The sequence below is a fragment of the Manacus candei genome, unplaced genomic scaffold (genome assembly GCF_025592945.1).
Source record: "Manacus candei isolate 608988 ecotype Guabito, Panama unplaced genomic scaffold, ASM2559294v1 h1tg000068l, whole genome shotgun sequence".
In the NCBI taxonomy this organism is placed as follows: domain Eukaryota; kingdom Metazoa; phylum Chordata; class Aves; order Passeriformes; family Pipridae; genus Manacus; species Manacus candei.
The window spans coordinates 109505-126721 of record NW_026138116.1 but is presented as its reverse complement, the minus strand read 5'-3'; the positions used below and the strand labels follow the sequence as shown (position 1 = coordinate 126721).

General features: G+C 37.0%; 1 protein-coding gene across 3 annotated transcripts in view; it reads right to left on the bottom strand.

The window, feature by feature from the left end:
• The window catches only part of EDIL3 (EGF like repeats and discoidin domains 3), a 235942-nt gene that overhangs the window by 135217 nt on the left and 83508 nt on the right, over nt 1-17217 (bottom strand). For 2 of the 3 annotated variants that reach the window (XM_051806767.1, XM_051806768.1), the window contains exon 3: nt 170-199. The exons of the other annotated variant lie outside the window; for it this stretch is intronic. In XM_051806767.1, coding sequence (XP_051662727.1) covers nt 170-199 — 30 coding nt within the window. The remainder of the gene's footprint in view (nt 1-169; nt 200-17217) is intronic. 3 annotated transcript variants of the gene reach the window in all.

Below are 17217 nucleotides of genomic sequence, written 5' to 3'. Positions count from 1 at the left end.
GAGGGGAAAAAAGACAAAAGGAAGTGGGACCAGACAGAAAAAGAAAGAACCCAAATCTGATATGTCTATTAAGCGTGTTATAAATGAAGTAAACCTGTTCAAAATGGTTTACAAGGTGCTTCTCAAGAAATGTTTACTGTGAGCCAGATGTAATATAAATTATTCATACCTGATGAGGTTGGTTCCTCTTCAATTGAGGCTGTGCAGAAAGGCATCAGGGATGGAAAGGGTGGCAGGGACAAGGAAGGGGAAGGGAAGAGACAGGAAGAAAAGAGAGAGAGAGAGAAATACAAATGAAGAAATCCTATAGTTTTAATTGTTATATTATTTACATTTTTTAATATAAGTAGGTATTATAAAAAAATTTATTCTCTCCATTCCACACCCCTTCTGTTCCCTTCAGGTCCTTGGCAACCACGATGGGGTGGTGACAGCAATGAATTACTGATTCTGAAATTGAGTAGTTAGGGAGCAAAAGCGGCAGTTTTGAGGTGGGTGTGTGTGTGTCAGGGACACAGTTACCCACTGGACTCTCCATTCTAGCTGTCTGGGGAAAGTGATAAAAATCCATATCTTCACCTTTCCCTCTTATGGATAGATAACTATCTATAACCAGCACATTCAAAAGAAGGGAACAAGCACGTTCACAGTAAAACTGCATTTTAAAAGTAGGTCAGTGACTGAGTTCTTTTCCTTCCTGTAGTCAGGATGTTTTGTGTACACATGCATCACAAAAACATTCTTTTCACAGTCTTGCAAATTTCTCTGTGACAACAAAAGCCACGTTCAAGTGTTTCTCACTTGGATACTGTGAGAGAACCTGGAGGTGAGACAACTCTCCATAGATAAGATATAGAGGCTGAGATATTAAACACATGCATCCATACTTTTATTTTTTCTTCTCTTTTAACAAACACCTTGTACCAGTGGCAATGGAAGCTCCTTCTCCTTGATTTCTTGCAGAATCAGTTCAAACCATACTCCCACAGCCATGACAAACACTGACCCATCCTGACAGCCCTCAAGCTTGCACTTGGCATGGATAAAGATTTCAAACATTTTCTCAAAGACCAGCACAATGCTTGGTAAACTCATTTATTTTCCTTCACTGTCACCCCCATCTATTTTGCAGAGAGGAACCAGGACAGGATCAGGAAGACCTTCCCTCTTTTTAGTGAGAATTTGTCAACTGTGTTTGAGGCCAGCAATAAATCTTGGTTAATTCAGTACAATATTCTATATATGCAACTGTATGAGGTGACTAACACTGAACACATCAGTTATTCCTAATGCAGAGTAGTATGGTGTCCTTTTGTGGACTGTCAAGTCTAATCAAGACAAAATCATGAATTACTGTCTAAAGCACCAGCCAAGCATCTTGTCTCTAGCTGAGACAAATAGGTGATTTTTATTTCTAAAGCTTGGTGTTCAGATAAACCATGAAGAAGGGTACACAACAACACAGCATTATGAAGTACATAATCTAAAATGCCTTAAACAGGACGCTTAGCTAAGTCTTCGCTTTTGTAACTCCTTATTTAATGTTTGAATGTGTATTCGGAAACTAGATTAATCCGTTATGCAGTGTATGTAAAGATCGCATTAAGCTTTCAGCAAGTTTTTTTTTACTGTGTAACTGCTGAATTTAAGTAAAATCTGTTTGTGGTAGTAGAGTTTCAAGACAATTCAAGAAAGAAGGAAAAATACTGTCCTACTGTTTTTAAATAAAACCAATCAGATAATCTTTAATTCAACAACATGACAACCGATTACACAGACACAGAACAAACAAACAAAAAACCTCCACACCTGAATATTTGAATCTCAGAACAACAGAATCTGAAGTAAATAAATAACAGAATTCGATTGCAGCCAACTCCCTGCCCGTGGTTCTTCAGATTAATCTTGGCCACGCTGTTCCTCTTGGCAGGAGGAAAGAGTGACCAAGTTCCTTCTCTGGGTTCCAGGGCAAAAAGTCCTTTATTCGGAAGTCCCACAGTTTATATCGTCTTGGGGGGAGGGCTAGAAGGAGGAATGTGATTGGGCCACAGTCCGGGGGAAAGGGAGTGACTTGAGGGCTCCACTAAGCAATAGGGGAAACAGGAAGGACCGAGGTCCCATAATAAGCTCAGGATTGGGGAGACGGCCAATCCTGTTTGAGCAGAGGCAGGGCTGTATTTGGGGAGAGGAGACAATATGGTTCCAAGTGGGGGAGGGGGCCACGCGGAACAGGGAAATACATAACTCAGGGAAAGACCATACAATAAAACACAAGTAGTGGTTGTTTTTCTGCTTTGCTCGGTCCCAGGGAGCTGCCACTGTGATGGACCCTAAAGTCGCTCTTTTCAGGTTTTGTAATCCTGGCGTTCACCCACAAATAAACAAACTACAAACTAAGTAAATAAAGTAGGTTGTAATTTGTCAAGGTGCCACTAGAAGGGAGGACTACACAAACAGAACAGAACAGAACATGAAAGTTGGAAGTTCCATAATTAAATTTTACAAATGCTCCAAATCTGTATTAGCTGCAAGCTCTACTGCTGCTTGAACAGCAAATAATTCAAACTACTAGAGACTGTGTATTAAAACTGGTTAAACAAAACTGCCTAATTATACAAAGAATATTCATTCCAGGAACCATTTTCTTCAGACCACTATTTGAATAATATTCTTAGACTTAATTTTCGGGATGAAAACCAGCATTAGCAATTCAAAGCTGAATTCTGTTACTACTGTGATGGTTGTTTCAGAGGGACCACTCTGTGATTAGGTACACATCTAAATAAAACAGTATAGTTCAATCTCAGCTGAATAAATTGCTCAGATGCTAAGACAGCTAAGCAAATAATGTCACTTTTCTTTTTATTTAATTAATATTGGCTATTTGATTGTTGGTTTGAGGTCTTTCAGGAATAGGTTATGTTCTTTTCTTGTCTGAGCTGCTGAGAACTGCTTTTGCAAAAGCCCTAGTTCTCTTGTCAATATCGTATTTCTTAACTCCAGACAGAAATTAAATATGGATATCAAAATCAGATATGAAAACGCAGTTATGAACTTGTTCATACTTCATACAAACTTTTATAAAAAATCAAATTAACTTAATCTCTTGCTTTATGTGACAGGATATTTTCACCTCCCATAGCTTTAGAAACTGTGTTTAAAAAAACAGCCTTCAGAAAGCTATTGAATGCTCAGAGAATACACCGCTTTTGTTATACCATACCAGTTCAAATGCAATGTCAGCACTTTGTTTTCCATTCGTTAAGGAAATATATTAAACTACCACACCAAAAATTTCCTACACAACATTACCTTTTTTTTTCCATCAGCAGTGATTTAAAGCATTAAGTTACTTTTAAAAGCTATTCATCTCCGTAGTAATTATTTGTATTTTACTTTTTACTTGTTCCAGAGGAGTGGAGAGGGAGTAAGCTGGAACTGCCTTGAGCAAGTGGGATGGCACAGGCTAGTGATTCACTGTGGTGGGTGGTGGATCCCCATCAGCCTGGTGTTTTCCTCTTGACCTCAGAGAGGTGAGATTCACACAGAGTAGCCACTTATTTAATAAAAAAGTGCCCCAAACAGTCACAGGCATCATCAAGTCTCATAACAGCACTGCGTGACCTTAAAATGTAAACTTCTCTGAAGCTTCAATGCATTTTTGACAGCATATTTCTTCCCCTTTTAATGCATCATTGACAAAATATAATAAGACATATGGCAGCAGAAACATTAGATTTTATCTTCTTAGGGAAAATCTGATTTTCACTTGGGAAAAGCTGATCTTTTTTTCCTTGGAGGTGAATAATACTGCATGACATTAGTGAGAGGAAAAAAGCCATGAAGACATGGGCAAGTTTGCAAAGCCTATACCAGGACACGTATCACCCAACATTAGCTTAAGAGAGATAATACAGGAAAGCAATGCTTGAGTAGTATCTGAATATCTATGCCAGATTCCTGATTATTTCTCTTACTGTGGTAGAAGCCTTGATGGGCCTGGGAAAAAAAAAAAAGAAATTTGAAGCACTAATAACATCCTCCTGTACTATGTTATATCTTATGACATATTACATTAGTTTTGTATTATATTGAAGTTTACGTTAATTTTATATTAATGTGAAATATGTTTGCCTTTAGCATTCAAATAAAATGTAAGTCTCCTATATAAAAGAATAAACTTAGATATATGGTACTATCTCTATGGGGAAGTCTATGCAAGAGCTCTATAATATTACCCAAATGAACAGCAAGATCCAAGAACAAGTAACATTTTTCAGAATGTGACATCGAAAATGAATTATATGTTGCTCATCATCAAATCTCAGAATCTCAGGGGTCCTGCAATGCCAGAAAGACTGACTTGATTGACTTCCTATAAGGATTCAACATCAGTCATTAAAGGTGTGATTTTACTGCTACAGATGTTTCATTGAAAATATGTGTTTAACAAGACTGTCTTGTCACTTGCTCCCCATTTGACAAGCTACAGCATTCAGAGGGCCTTGGAACAGGGTTGTCTTCAGCTGGCCAGGTTGTGTTTGCAATTATGCTTGAGAAACAAAATAAAATGAAACAAAAAATACACACAAAAGTCCCAAAAAAATAGACCAAAAAAACCTAACCCATCCCAAACCAAACCAAAACCAAAAACCTGTCATAGGTTTGACAATAGATGCTGGAATTTTTTCCTGGTGTTGCTCCCTCTCCCCTCAGTCTGTTTCTTCCAGGATGGGGAGAGTTAGGAGAGGGGCCGCCTCCTTTTTTTTCCCTGGGGGGAAGTTTGTTTTTTTTTTTCCTTTTCCCTGCTGGATACCCCGTGGAGATCGACTGAGAGAGAGACCTGAAGACGCATCTCAGAGCAAGGTAACCTTCCCCTGGGGCTGCATTATCAGCGCCTGAAGTGAAACTGCACCTGTGGGAAGAAGAACCCTTTCCATGCTGGTTGCTCACATGGCTGCGAGCACCTATTGAGCTGCCGAGGACAATTTACCCTCAGCTCCCAGGTTTGCTGTGGGCTTCTTTCCTCTCTGGGCAATTAGGACTTTGTTTTGTTTCTTTTGAAAGTTTTGGTTGCACCATTTGTTGTTTATTTGAGTTTGTTAATAAGGAGCTGTTCTCTTCCTTTTCCACACTTTCACTTGAAGCCTCTTAATTTCAAAGTTGTAATTTTGTTAAACTTAGACAAAACCTAAATGACAAAACAACAAAACCAAACAAATAAAAACAAAGCGAGAAGAACACACCAGGAACTGCTCTAATGCATGTGACAGATAACTCACTATGAACTGATAAAACTCTGCCTGGGTGACAGATGTTCTATGGAAAACACGTATATTAATTAAGAAATTCTAATTAGGCCTGTGGAGCTTAGTAGAGGAATTGTATCACTCTTCATGGGTTTACATCAACTCAAAGCCTATGAAAAACTTACTCTTTCTTCATTGTTTTATTTCAAAAAATAAAATTTTTAATAAGAAGTTGGTATCTGAGCAAAACTTCAGGTATTATTAAAATCTAGAATACTAATATCTTAAAATGACAGTGTTAGAAAAGCCAACACGGGAGTCTAATTCATTCTCATTAGTCTTCGTTTTTTTTCTAAGCATTGAGGCCCTGTGCTGAATGAGGACATGTTTAAACATGAAATAAAAGGTTTATTTAGGTGAAAGTCTGCATTTTGCAGAAAACAAGATTAGATAATGATTTTTTTTTGTAAGTGCGTTCATGTTTACACCCCTGTAGAACAAGGCAGTCAGTGGAGTGGCCCCCTGAGCCTACTATTTGGCAGGATGGCCTTCATAAGGAAAAGAGTGTAAAAAAATATTTAGCTTAAAAGCAATTCCTGAGTTCTTAGTCAGTTGCAGTTCTTGCCAAGGATTCATGTGCTGCCAAAGACATGATACTACTAAAAGTTGTAATTCTGAAGCCAGGAGTAGTCTGCCATGACTTGAAATATCACACAGTTTTACACAGACTCACACACATATGCTGTGTGTGAGAAGATGTGAATGTCACAAAAGAGAGGAGAGTGTAATGAGAAAGTGTCCTAGAACTTCTACACCCCAAAATGAGTGTACTCAGACAGCTGAATGAATAAGACTATAAATCAGTGTACAGTAATTTTTGTTTCTTTAAATGCCGAAGAACATTCTCCATCAATCAAATGCATGGTCTTAAAATTAAATGCTAAAAAAGGTAGTAAAATATACTTATGGAAGTAGGTACCTGCTAGTGTCTGTTACACTTACGGATGTGAAAACCTACCTGAGATATACCCTTAGTTATACATAGAAAGCTTTACCTTTCAAGTCAAGCAATTTTATATTTTCACATTTCAGTCAGTTGCCTGAAGCTTTTCCTCTCTTTATTGATTTTGTGTGTTTTAGGGAAAATTTTACTAGCTATTCTTATATGAATGGAGAATTTTAAAGTAACATCATATACCACACTGCAAAGTAATAATGATGATAATATTTTTTTTTATTTTATGGATATTCTCCCACTTGGGAAAAAAAATACCATAAAATCCCCACTCAGATGCTCACAGAGTGTTTGAGTCTGGTTATTGACTGGTGTTAGACTCTGGATTAGCTCTCTCACTGAAGACTTGATCTGTACCCAAGTGCTTACTACCGCACCACTTGATCCTCCAATATCCAACATCCAACAGTATAAGTTAAAAGACAATAAAAAAATGCTCAAAGTGAATCAGAAAATTGCAGTTAAATAAACCTGCAGCCCTTAACATCAGATGCCAGCTTTAATGCCTGAACTTTCTGTGACACTATCTGTTCTTATTTCACCCCAGAATGACTTCAACCATCTGTCCTGCTGCCAATGAATTGCACCTAGACTGCCCACCTTGCCTCTTGGGAATACATAACTGAGAAGTTCAATAAACACACAGGAAAACCCAGTGGATTTCAAATACTAAGATTTCAGGATAAATATGTATCCTGCAACTTTCAGTGATTTCAGGGATTTTGCCAGTTGTAAAGATAGTTCTGCCGTCCTTTCTGGAGAATGAAGCTATATAAACCAACTAGAAGGCCACAACTTTATCACAGAATCCTTAAGACTGGGAAAGACCTCTAAGATCATTGAGTCATGATATGAAAAGCCTTTAGATTGCAACCAGACAAAATGAAAAGCACTTAATAGTCACTGTTTCATAGAAAATACAGCATAATAAATAAAACTGCATAGAATCAAGGACATACAGTTCTCAGTGCAAATTACTCACTTCATTCACAGGCCCTACAAAGGAATTAATTTCTTTTTTTTCCCCTAAATCCAAGTCTGTAGTACTCTGTTCAGCATGACTGAGGGCCTGCATTCTGCTTAACCAAGGTGATTTCCATGCAACACAACATTCATCATGGGAAACTTCAACTGTAAATTGCATATTGTGTCAAGAGGAGAATTCAAAGGAGCAGATGGCAGGTAAAATGAGAGATGTGGTGTCTAAGGAGTCCCATGCAGGGAGACATAATGCTCTGATGCAGTGTGTGTTTTTAATCGTTTTTTGGTGACTTCAGGAATGAAAAAATACCCCACCATAAAAGTACAGGGCATGAACAGACATGGCAAAGAGAAGACTTGAGTCCTGGTGTAAGAAAAGCAAAGCAGATATTTTCAAATTAATAACAGTATTTTCATTGCTAAGGCAAAGTTTGGGGACTGGAATACATTTGAGGAATAACAGACACACCAGTATTCACTTCAAACTCTTTTAATTGGACAGAAACAAAAGGAGATCGTATGACCTTTGCATCTAATACTGGTTTTATATTTAACTCCAGTACAATCACAATAAATACCTAAATACATCTGAATCCATTATTGCTTAGTATTGAAAAATGTGTGTTGAAAAATATGTGTGATGTAGACTGTGGCAAAACAGTGTCAATAATATCCAGTTTCAATAAAACACTGCCCTTATCTAGATCTCAAAGAATTTATTAACACATAACTCTGTTAACAACAGTGACAATGGGTCGTATATCAATTTGTCTAAGGATATCTGCAGAGGTCTACTGAACCTGGACCTCTCCAAAACTAGCACACTGTTCTGCCCTAAAATATGATTGATGAAGAGTGTTTACTTTAAACCTGAGGCAGGTTGTACAAATTGCTGTGCATTTAGCACGCCAACTTCTTTGCTGACAACTCTAATTCGACAAAGAGAAATTTCCAAATGGGAAACATGCCTAAACACAAGTGGAAAAGGAGACGTTTTGTTGACACTAACATGACTTTGCTATATGCAAACAAGGCAAGAGATAACACTGTGATAGGAGGTAAAAATTCACACCAGGTGTGAGATTTCTTTATTTTTTTCAGAAATGCTATGTTCCTAGCCCTTGTTATCTACATACCATTCCTAATTTTTCAGAAAATAATTAAAAATTGAATACTCAAGGCTTTTTCTCATGAACAAGTGAAGATAATTTACACTGATTTTTCTTGTTTTAGTGAATAAAGCCACTAGAAGTCAACAGTTTATCAGCCTCTGAATTCACCCCGAAAGAAACATTTTCTCAGCAGTCATCAGTCAGTACTCTGGTGCTCCTCCATGCCTTTCAGTTTTCATTAATGTAGGAGTCAGGCCTATTGATTTTGAGCTTTTTATTTTTTTTTTAAGATTTTTTTTTTTCATCTCCAGTATATGGATTTTTCTGAGATCCACCTCACCCCTACTTTCCCATACATTCCTCAGAGCAGATTTATTCATTTTCTGTATAGGATTTTGTGCTGTCAAAGGATGCTCAGCACCCTCTGTGGTGAATGCATTTCGGAAACATTCCCAACCAGCACCTCCTGCCAAGAGAAATAAGAGCTGTTGGGCTCTTGGTGAGCTGTGCTGAAATTCTGTCTTTCATTCCTTTTCATTTTCCCCTCTTCCCTTCTGCAAACAGATGGTAAAACCTCTTAGAGTACTTCCACACATCCCCATCTCCACTGCAGCCCACAACAAAAACAAGGATTGCCAATTGCCACCCTTATAATCTGTTCTTGGCACTGGAGATGTTGGACATGCTTTTTACTTGGGATATTTCAGGTCAAAATAGTTACAATCAACACTTTTATCATTGTTCCTGCATTCTGTAATGCCTTGTTTTCGTAAAAAGGCATACAGGAAATGCAGGATGCACAAAGGAAGATGAACCACTGAGTACAAAGCAACTTTACCAGGTGGCAAAAAGCAAGTCAAAGGGGAAATGGCCTCAAGTTGCACCAAAGGAGGGTAAGGTTGGATATCAGGAAAAATTTCTGCACCAAAATAGTGGTTAAGCATCAGAACAGGCAACCCAGGACAGAAGTGGACTCATCATCCCCGAAAGTGTTCAAAAAATCAGTAGGTGTGGACTTAGTGCTGTGTTTAGTGGGCATGGTGGTGTTCAGTAATAGATCAGGCTTGATGATACTGGAGATCTTTTCCAACCTTGATAATTCTGTGATTCTATGAAGACCCATAATCTTACCTCTTATCTGCTGACGTGGCACTTTTTTGTTGGGCTGTCAAAGTGCTGGACAGGCAGGGAGTTGGAAATGGATGAGCTTTAAGGTCTCTTGCAACCCAAACCATTCTCTGATTCTATGATTATTGAAATATGCTACATTTAAATGACTAATTATAAATACAGTGATGGAATAATCTCTAACATTCAAAGGAAATACATTTAAGTGCTCTAAGTGTGTGATACTGGAGATCTGGGAAAATGACAGGCAGATATCACATATTTAAGAAAACCTGGAATGGAACTGGATTGATTTTCATTACAATTAGGTACACTAACAAAAAAGAAATTACTAGCTTTTCTTCTCCATCATTAACTGCTTCAAGACAGAACCTGAAGAATAACCTTTTGTTTTTTGTTTTTCTGGTTTTTTCCCCCTATTTATCTATATATATATTTATATATATGTATATATATAAACCAGCATATATTAAGCAGAAGTGAAATTATTTGTATTTGGATCAATCAAAAATTTCCATGCTTGTAGTGAAACATCTCATCTTAATTTCAATCCTTTCAAGAAACAAAATAAAAATTTGACCATTTTTTAACACTTGGAATATTTTTTAAAAAAATTTAAAATTAGGCATCAACAAACACTGTCTCACAAAAATTAAAAGGAAATTCAGTAATATATTTTCCTAAATATTTTCCTAAATTTTTATGGTAAACTTTTCTTCTGTTACTTTTTAGGTCAAAGATATGTTTTGTTTTTAAAGTTAAAAATTCCTTCTGAATTTAACATGAACGTATGAATAATTTGCATGGCCCCTGTGGCATTTTCCAGTTAATATTCATGCAAAGAAAAGTTCAGGTTCAGAGATGGGTGATCTAAATGCTAACAGATGCAATTTTATTGCATTGTCAATTGCTCAACTTTATACAGCATTTTTAATGTTAACACGAAATACTGACTTACTAAGTCAGTGGAGTTATTTAAATCTAACGAATACTTAAATTAAAGACAAAAAGTCAAAAACTAATCCCAAACAACACTAATTTTTCCCCCCTCCAAAACCTTTTTTCACCAGGAATTTTATGATGACTTCACCCAACAGAAAATAATCCTCTTAAGAAAATGCATTAGAATATAAAATTAGAATATTAAAATTTACCTTAAACCATGTATTTTAAAGTCTGTGTTAATCACTATGTGCAGCATTCTGCAATCACACTCTACATTGAAGATTATTGTGACTAAGTACAAGATATGTTGAAGAAATAAGACATAAAATATAGTAGTCATGAAATATTCATCTGGTGAGCAAATCCTTCTGCTTCATAAATATTCCATGTTGTAATCTAGTGAATTTTATCCATGACTCTGCATTAAAAAGACACAATGACATGGTATAGATTTAAAAAAATACATGCACATAACTTAGATAGAAGCAAATACTCCTACTCTGTGTAGGCTGAAAGAGCAAAGTGTCTTATTGCTAAAGCAAAATAGCCAGTATTTGACTGAATTTCCTCCCCTTATGTATCTTCTTCTTGATTCTTTGTGCCACACAAAGCTCTTTACATAAGATCCATTTCATAAATGCAAAAGTGACTGACTGAATTTATTGTCTCCTGCTGACCTGGAATAAATCAGTAAAATACACATTTATATTTACCTTCCACTGGCTGTGTTTCTTTTACTGTACTATCTTGCAGTTTGAGAATTATTCAAATGTCCCCTCACACCACTCAGGGACAGACAATTAAGACCTATATATTGCAGATATCCACTGATATCACTAAAGTGTAGTCTAGCTGGGACAAAATTTGAGCTTACAGCTCCAGGATAATTAATTCCTCTGTAATTAGGTCAAGTTTTCCCAGCAGAAAATGATGTAAATGTAAATTTTGCTACAATTTTGCCACATGAAACACAAACCTCAATGAGCAAAGAGATTTGTGAGGTTCTTTCTAGTTGTTTTCCAAAACATCTTCAATCTTTGTTTCATCTGTGGCCCCACAAATTTGGGTGAGGTCTTGTAGTTGCTGGTCTGTGTTTGGCTACTGTGCATCAGCCTGGTCAGTTAGGTCACAGGAGAAGGATTCTTTTTTTTTTCCTTTTTTTTTTTAACTGCCAGAAGCTTCTGTCTTCCTCAGCTCAAATTAATGAGCTTTCTTTTTCTTCTGATAATCTTATACCTGATTTATCAGGCAACTTAAAAAGTGACAGGGGACTGAGCAACTTGGTAAAAACCAAGGAATAGCAGATGATGTTTCCTTCCTAATAACATTAAGGAGGAAATATGTTAATAGTAGATCCATGTTATACACTAGAAACTGAACCAGCAAACTAGAAACAAGGAAACAACAAAATCAAAATGCTTTCTGGCCATATTTCTTCTTCTTCACCTTCTAAAGTTCTTTTGCCTTTCTTAGTCTCCCTGAAGCCTTTAAAGGATAATTCTAATCAGCTTTCCATACACATCATGTAGTCTGCATCACCACTCAGAAGTATGAGCCTGTCACCTGCTGCTATTCTGCAATAAAATTATACTTATGGGTTGAAGATGCTCAATGGTACTGGAGAAATTAAAATTTCTCATCCAATTTCATTTGGGGCACACTATAATAAGTGGATAACAGCCATTGCTAATATTTGGTTTTAAAAATGAACACATAAAATTATTTTGGTGTTTCCTATCATGCTGCTAAACCAGACTGTATTAAAGTAACCAGTTCCTGTGTCTACATTTCAGCAGAAGCTTGAAAATACTGAAGAAAAAAAAAATTAAAGACAAATGTTGCCAGAACAGGAAACACTAGATATAATAAGAAATAAGGGGTAGAGAATTCTGTCACTCAGGTGATGAAAACACAAACAGAGCAGCACCTGGGCAGAATTTATATATAGAAAATAAACACCATGCTGAAAAGCTGCCCCTTTTTTTTTTTAACATATTATGCTGGCAAAGATAACAAAGTTCAGTAAATTGGAGACATCCACCTCAACATATGAAGTGACTTCTCTACATGAAGTTGTAACTGTATATTGTACCACAGTGGTAGCCATATAAAGGGTCAGGGAAAAAAATACTCTGAAATATGCATAATCTAAACAATTTTCCAGTTACTTTTAGAGTAGAGACTAACAGCTATTTCAGTTGGGCTTCTCTCACCTCATCAAACTCCCTACTCTGAAATCCTCTCTTCTTTCTGGGTGTATCCCATTTGTAAGTTCTCTGAGAAAGCGAATCTTTATTGGGCTCTTTGGGCTGCCTGCAGCAATATTTGGGTGTGATGACATTCTGGGATTTACAGAGGTCAAACTGCAATTCCTAATGGCCCTATTCTGGTCCTAATGTTGATGAATCCTCATAGCCAGTCAGAAATTTAATTCTATTCAAGTGGCATGCTTGTGAATAATGAACCGTGAACACCTGTTAAGGGGCACATAGATTATTTTTTATGATTTTTTTTAACTTGTTCTTCTTTCCCTGAAGAATGGCACCTGTATTTTCAGCCCCTCTATCACCATTTTGCCCTGACAAAGGGTTTGGGAACCCATCTGCAGCCTAAGAGTTTTCTGTACTCCCAAAGAGTGGAAATTTGTGGTCCTGCAGACGACACAGTCCTGCAGACGACACAATCCTACAGATCACTCACACCACTTACTAAACCGCAAGAAACTTAATTTTCCTGGAGTTTCTTTTGAGCTGTGGAATCAGTTCCCTCCCCTTCTCTTGTGATGCTGCTGAGCTGCTTTATTAGGTTGTTTTGATGCCTTTTATTCAGGTTCCCTTCATCACTTTGATCTCACCAGGTAGGCCCTTGCTGTTATGTTTCACTGTACTGCACTCTGGTTTTCTATTAATCACATCCTCTTTGCTGCTCCAGTTCTCACCAGACAGACTGTTGCCACACTGGGAAATGACATAAAAAAAAAAATCCAATGTTTATAAAGCTAAATTGTCTCTTTACTATTCAAATATGGTTGTGAAGACTGTAAAGGTGCAAACAAAGTAGATTTATTGAGTTTTGACCCACAAGTCCCATCCCCACCCCCACTTCACCTATAGACTTCTCAGGTTCCAGGTAGACCTGTCACACCAAGATAAGTGACTTTAGCAAAGAAAATGTAGTTTTCTTCTTGGGCAAAGGCTTCTGCCAACACCACATGTCTCACAGAACAATCAGCCCTACAAAGCTGAAGTAGACAAGAAACTTTGCAAAGAAAGGCAACAAACAGGGCTGAGATTTAGGGCTGCCAAGTCAAAGCAAAACAGTGCAGCCACTATGGACCACTTTTGAATGAACAAAGTTCATGAGAAACAGATGCAACACTATTTGTTACAGAGTATGAAATCAAATTCAGTGGAAAATGAAATTGTATAAAAAATACCCCATTTAATTCAATGCTGATTAACTAGATTATTGTAGTTTTAGTATATATTTTTGCTAAGCAAGGATCAGATATTTCTCCTAAAGTATTTCTATCAGTTTGGTTTCTGCAAGGCCAGAGAAAAACTGTATAATTTAATTCTTTCTCTATTTAACTGTGAGATGCATGAAAGAAATGCTTAACACATCCCAGTTCTAAGCAGTATCAAGATTCATAGCCTGTTAGTTTAATATTCACACTCTTTATTTTAGTAAACTTTTTATTTCATGGTCTTTGGGCATTCATATATTCAGCTGCAATACTCAAAATGTAATTATTCTATTTCATCTTGAATTACTGATTCTTTGGAAGTGTTTAGGTCCCTTCTTCCACCCTGAAAGGGCAAGTGATGAACATACTGATGTTTCAGAAGGACCTGATATATTTATTTACTTTGTTTATGTTGCATTGGTCAGGATATGTTGTTTTAATGTAACCAAGGCTGACCCCAAAGACACCACTAGTGAGGACAAAGTTAATCCACTGCTCTTTTTTGTTGCAGACTTAGGCTAATGTATTGTTCAGTTACAAGCTAATGACTCCTGCAGATGTTTCTTATTTCATGCCAGAAAAAACAGAAGCTAAAATTAAATATTTTCTTTTTTATGACTGTCATTGTTCCCCTTATAAATTACAGCCCATTCAGTCATATTTTTGAATAAATCAAGTGACACTGACAGTTTTCTCATCTGCAAAAATTAATCTTAAAGGACCAAATTCTGTCCTCATTAGAGGATGATTAAAAAGTTGACCTGCCTAAGAAGGTGAGGAAAGTAATAGGAATTTTTAATCAAGACATGCCTCTTTTTCTCAATTCCAGCAAGAGCATATTTGTACTTAAATATGTTGACATGTCTCTATCTTCATGTTTTTTCACACCCTTACTGCCCTCCTCTTGCAAATGGAGAAACTAAGGAACACCTTCAAGAATGTTTTTTGTTTAAAAAATAAAATTTGTTGTCAATTCAAATTGAATTTGCCAGAACTGGTTATGCTACTTTATACTTCTAGATAACAGGAATATAATACACTGAGATTGACCTCTTAAAAATGTTTTTCTTCCTGGTTTTTTGGGGCTTTAATCTTGATCCACAATCATGATCCTGTTACAAGCCTTGATCTCATCACTGCCTGTGCCTATGCAGATCTTGTACTAACACAGGGCTGCAGCAACTCCTCAGAACCTTTTCTCAGGTGTATCTGTGTAGCTCAGATTCCTTACTAACGATGAAAACTGCGCCTCAATAGGAACGTTTTTAGTTCATATTGTCCCAACATGAGAAAACTGGTTAATGTAAAGGAAGGACTCATCTACCATAAGAACTGGGTTTTTTGTGTGGAGAACTGAATACAAAAAAATGGTTTTGAAGATCTGAAAATGGCATGGTTCAGGTATTATGGTGCCTTTTAAACAACATTAATACTTAGACAAGTATATTCTACTGAGCCCTATAGTACTCACTTTAGGTTGTCATCTTAATTAAGTGCAAGCTGTTGGAACTGAGCTTTTCACCCTTTCTAAATCTCTAGTTACTTTAAGAGATAAATAAACTAGGAAACAAACATTTTTTAATGAATATATATGTTACTATCACAACCTAGAAGAACTGGACATAGGAGATCTCAGTTCTTCTGTTCTGGTACATTTCTAATAACATCTTACCTTTTCCTCAGGATCTTCCTTTCTTGGCACTTCCCCGTTGATGGCTTTTGCTACAATACATCTGACAGTCTGGGAACTAACACACTCTTTTTATCTTACTTTTTTGTGGGGTTTTTTGTTGGTCTGGTTTATAAAACACATTAATTGTTGATTCATAGCAATAAATATGCATTTAAAGCTGAAGTTGCTTCCAGACTAGGCTGGAAATGAGACCAAGGCATTTCCTACAAATGAGGAACTTCTCTCTTGTTTCTGTTTACATCATGAAAGGTACCAGACTCCATGAAAACTGCTAAGTATGTTTAGAAGAAAAATTAATTCTAAGGCAGTTACCACAGCAGCAGCTGTTCTTTTCTCTCTAATTTTCCCTACACTTGCAGCTAGAAAGACCAGTTGAGCAAACACAGTCAACAGAAGCCAAATAGTTATTGCTGTTCAAAGCTATGAGGAGCTACAAAAGGTACTGGCTGGGATTTAGAGAAAGGACTCAGGAATTTACGGATATCCTGGACTTTCCCTCTGAAGCTCTGAATCCATGCACAGGTGTATCACTCCCAACCCTACCTTCCAGAGAGTGGAATGCTACACAGGATAAATAACTGCAACCCATGATCTTTTTGGTGGTTAAAAGAAATAAAAAAAGCATTACTCAGATTGAAACACAATATTTGAAACATATCCATGGGGATTTGAAGTCTCAGCATTTGCATCCCATAGTCTATGCAGAAAATGCTTGTATGGCAAACACAAGTATTCCAGGATATTTTGACCAGCCCTGTTAGTTTCTTAGGAAATAAGTGTAGGACATCATTAAGGCTGAGAGAATTGGGATTATTCAGCCTGGAGAAGAGAAGGCCTTGGGGTGACCTAATTGTGACCTTCCAGTACCTGAAAGGAACTGACATGAAAGATGGAGGGAGACTATTGATTCAGACTGACAGAGAGTGGGTTCAGATTAGATATTAGGGAAGAATTTATTGGCTGTAAGGGTGGTGAGGCCCTGCTATAGGTTGCCCAGAGAAGCTGTGGCTGCCCCATCCCTGGAAATGTCCAAGGCCAGATTCGACAGGGCTTGGAACAACTAGTGGAAGGTGTCCCTGCCCATGGAAGGGAGATAAAATAAGATGACCTTTAAGGTCCCTTCCAACCCCAACCAGTAATTTATCTGTCCATGGATACGGACAGATAAACAAAGAAATTGTATATGCATGTCTTGTACCCATCCATTTCTAAAACCAAAACCCTGCTTGTGTTCATGCATATTTGAATTAGATTTCTGTTGAAAACATAGATCAGAAGAGTGAAACTACATATATTTGCACCAATTATGCATGAAGCAACGCATAAACTGAATAGAATCATAAATACCAAGGAATCTGAAGTGTGATTTCACCAAATAATGAAACCTAAATTCTACCTCATTCTTTTCCTAGTTTCAGAGACAAAAAATCTAAGATTATGTCCAAATCAACCACCCCTTGCACATGCTTTTCCAGACTTCAGAATGGCCTGACTTACAGTGGTATCAAAATGAAGATGGTATGGATGACTGGAAAGTTTGTACCTCAAATCAGTATTCTAATATTACACATATAACCACAGAGGACCAGCTGAAATACTAATTTCAATCTCATTGATTGTTTTCTTCT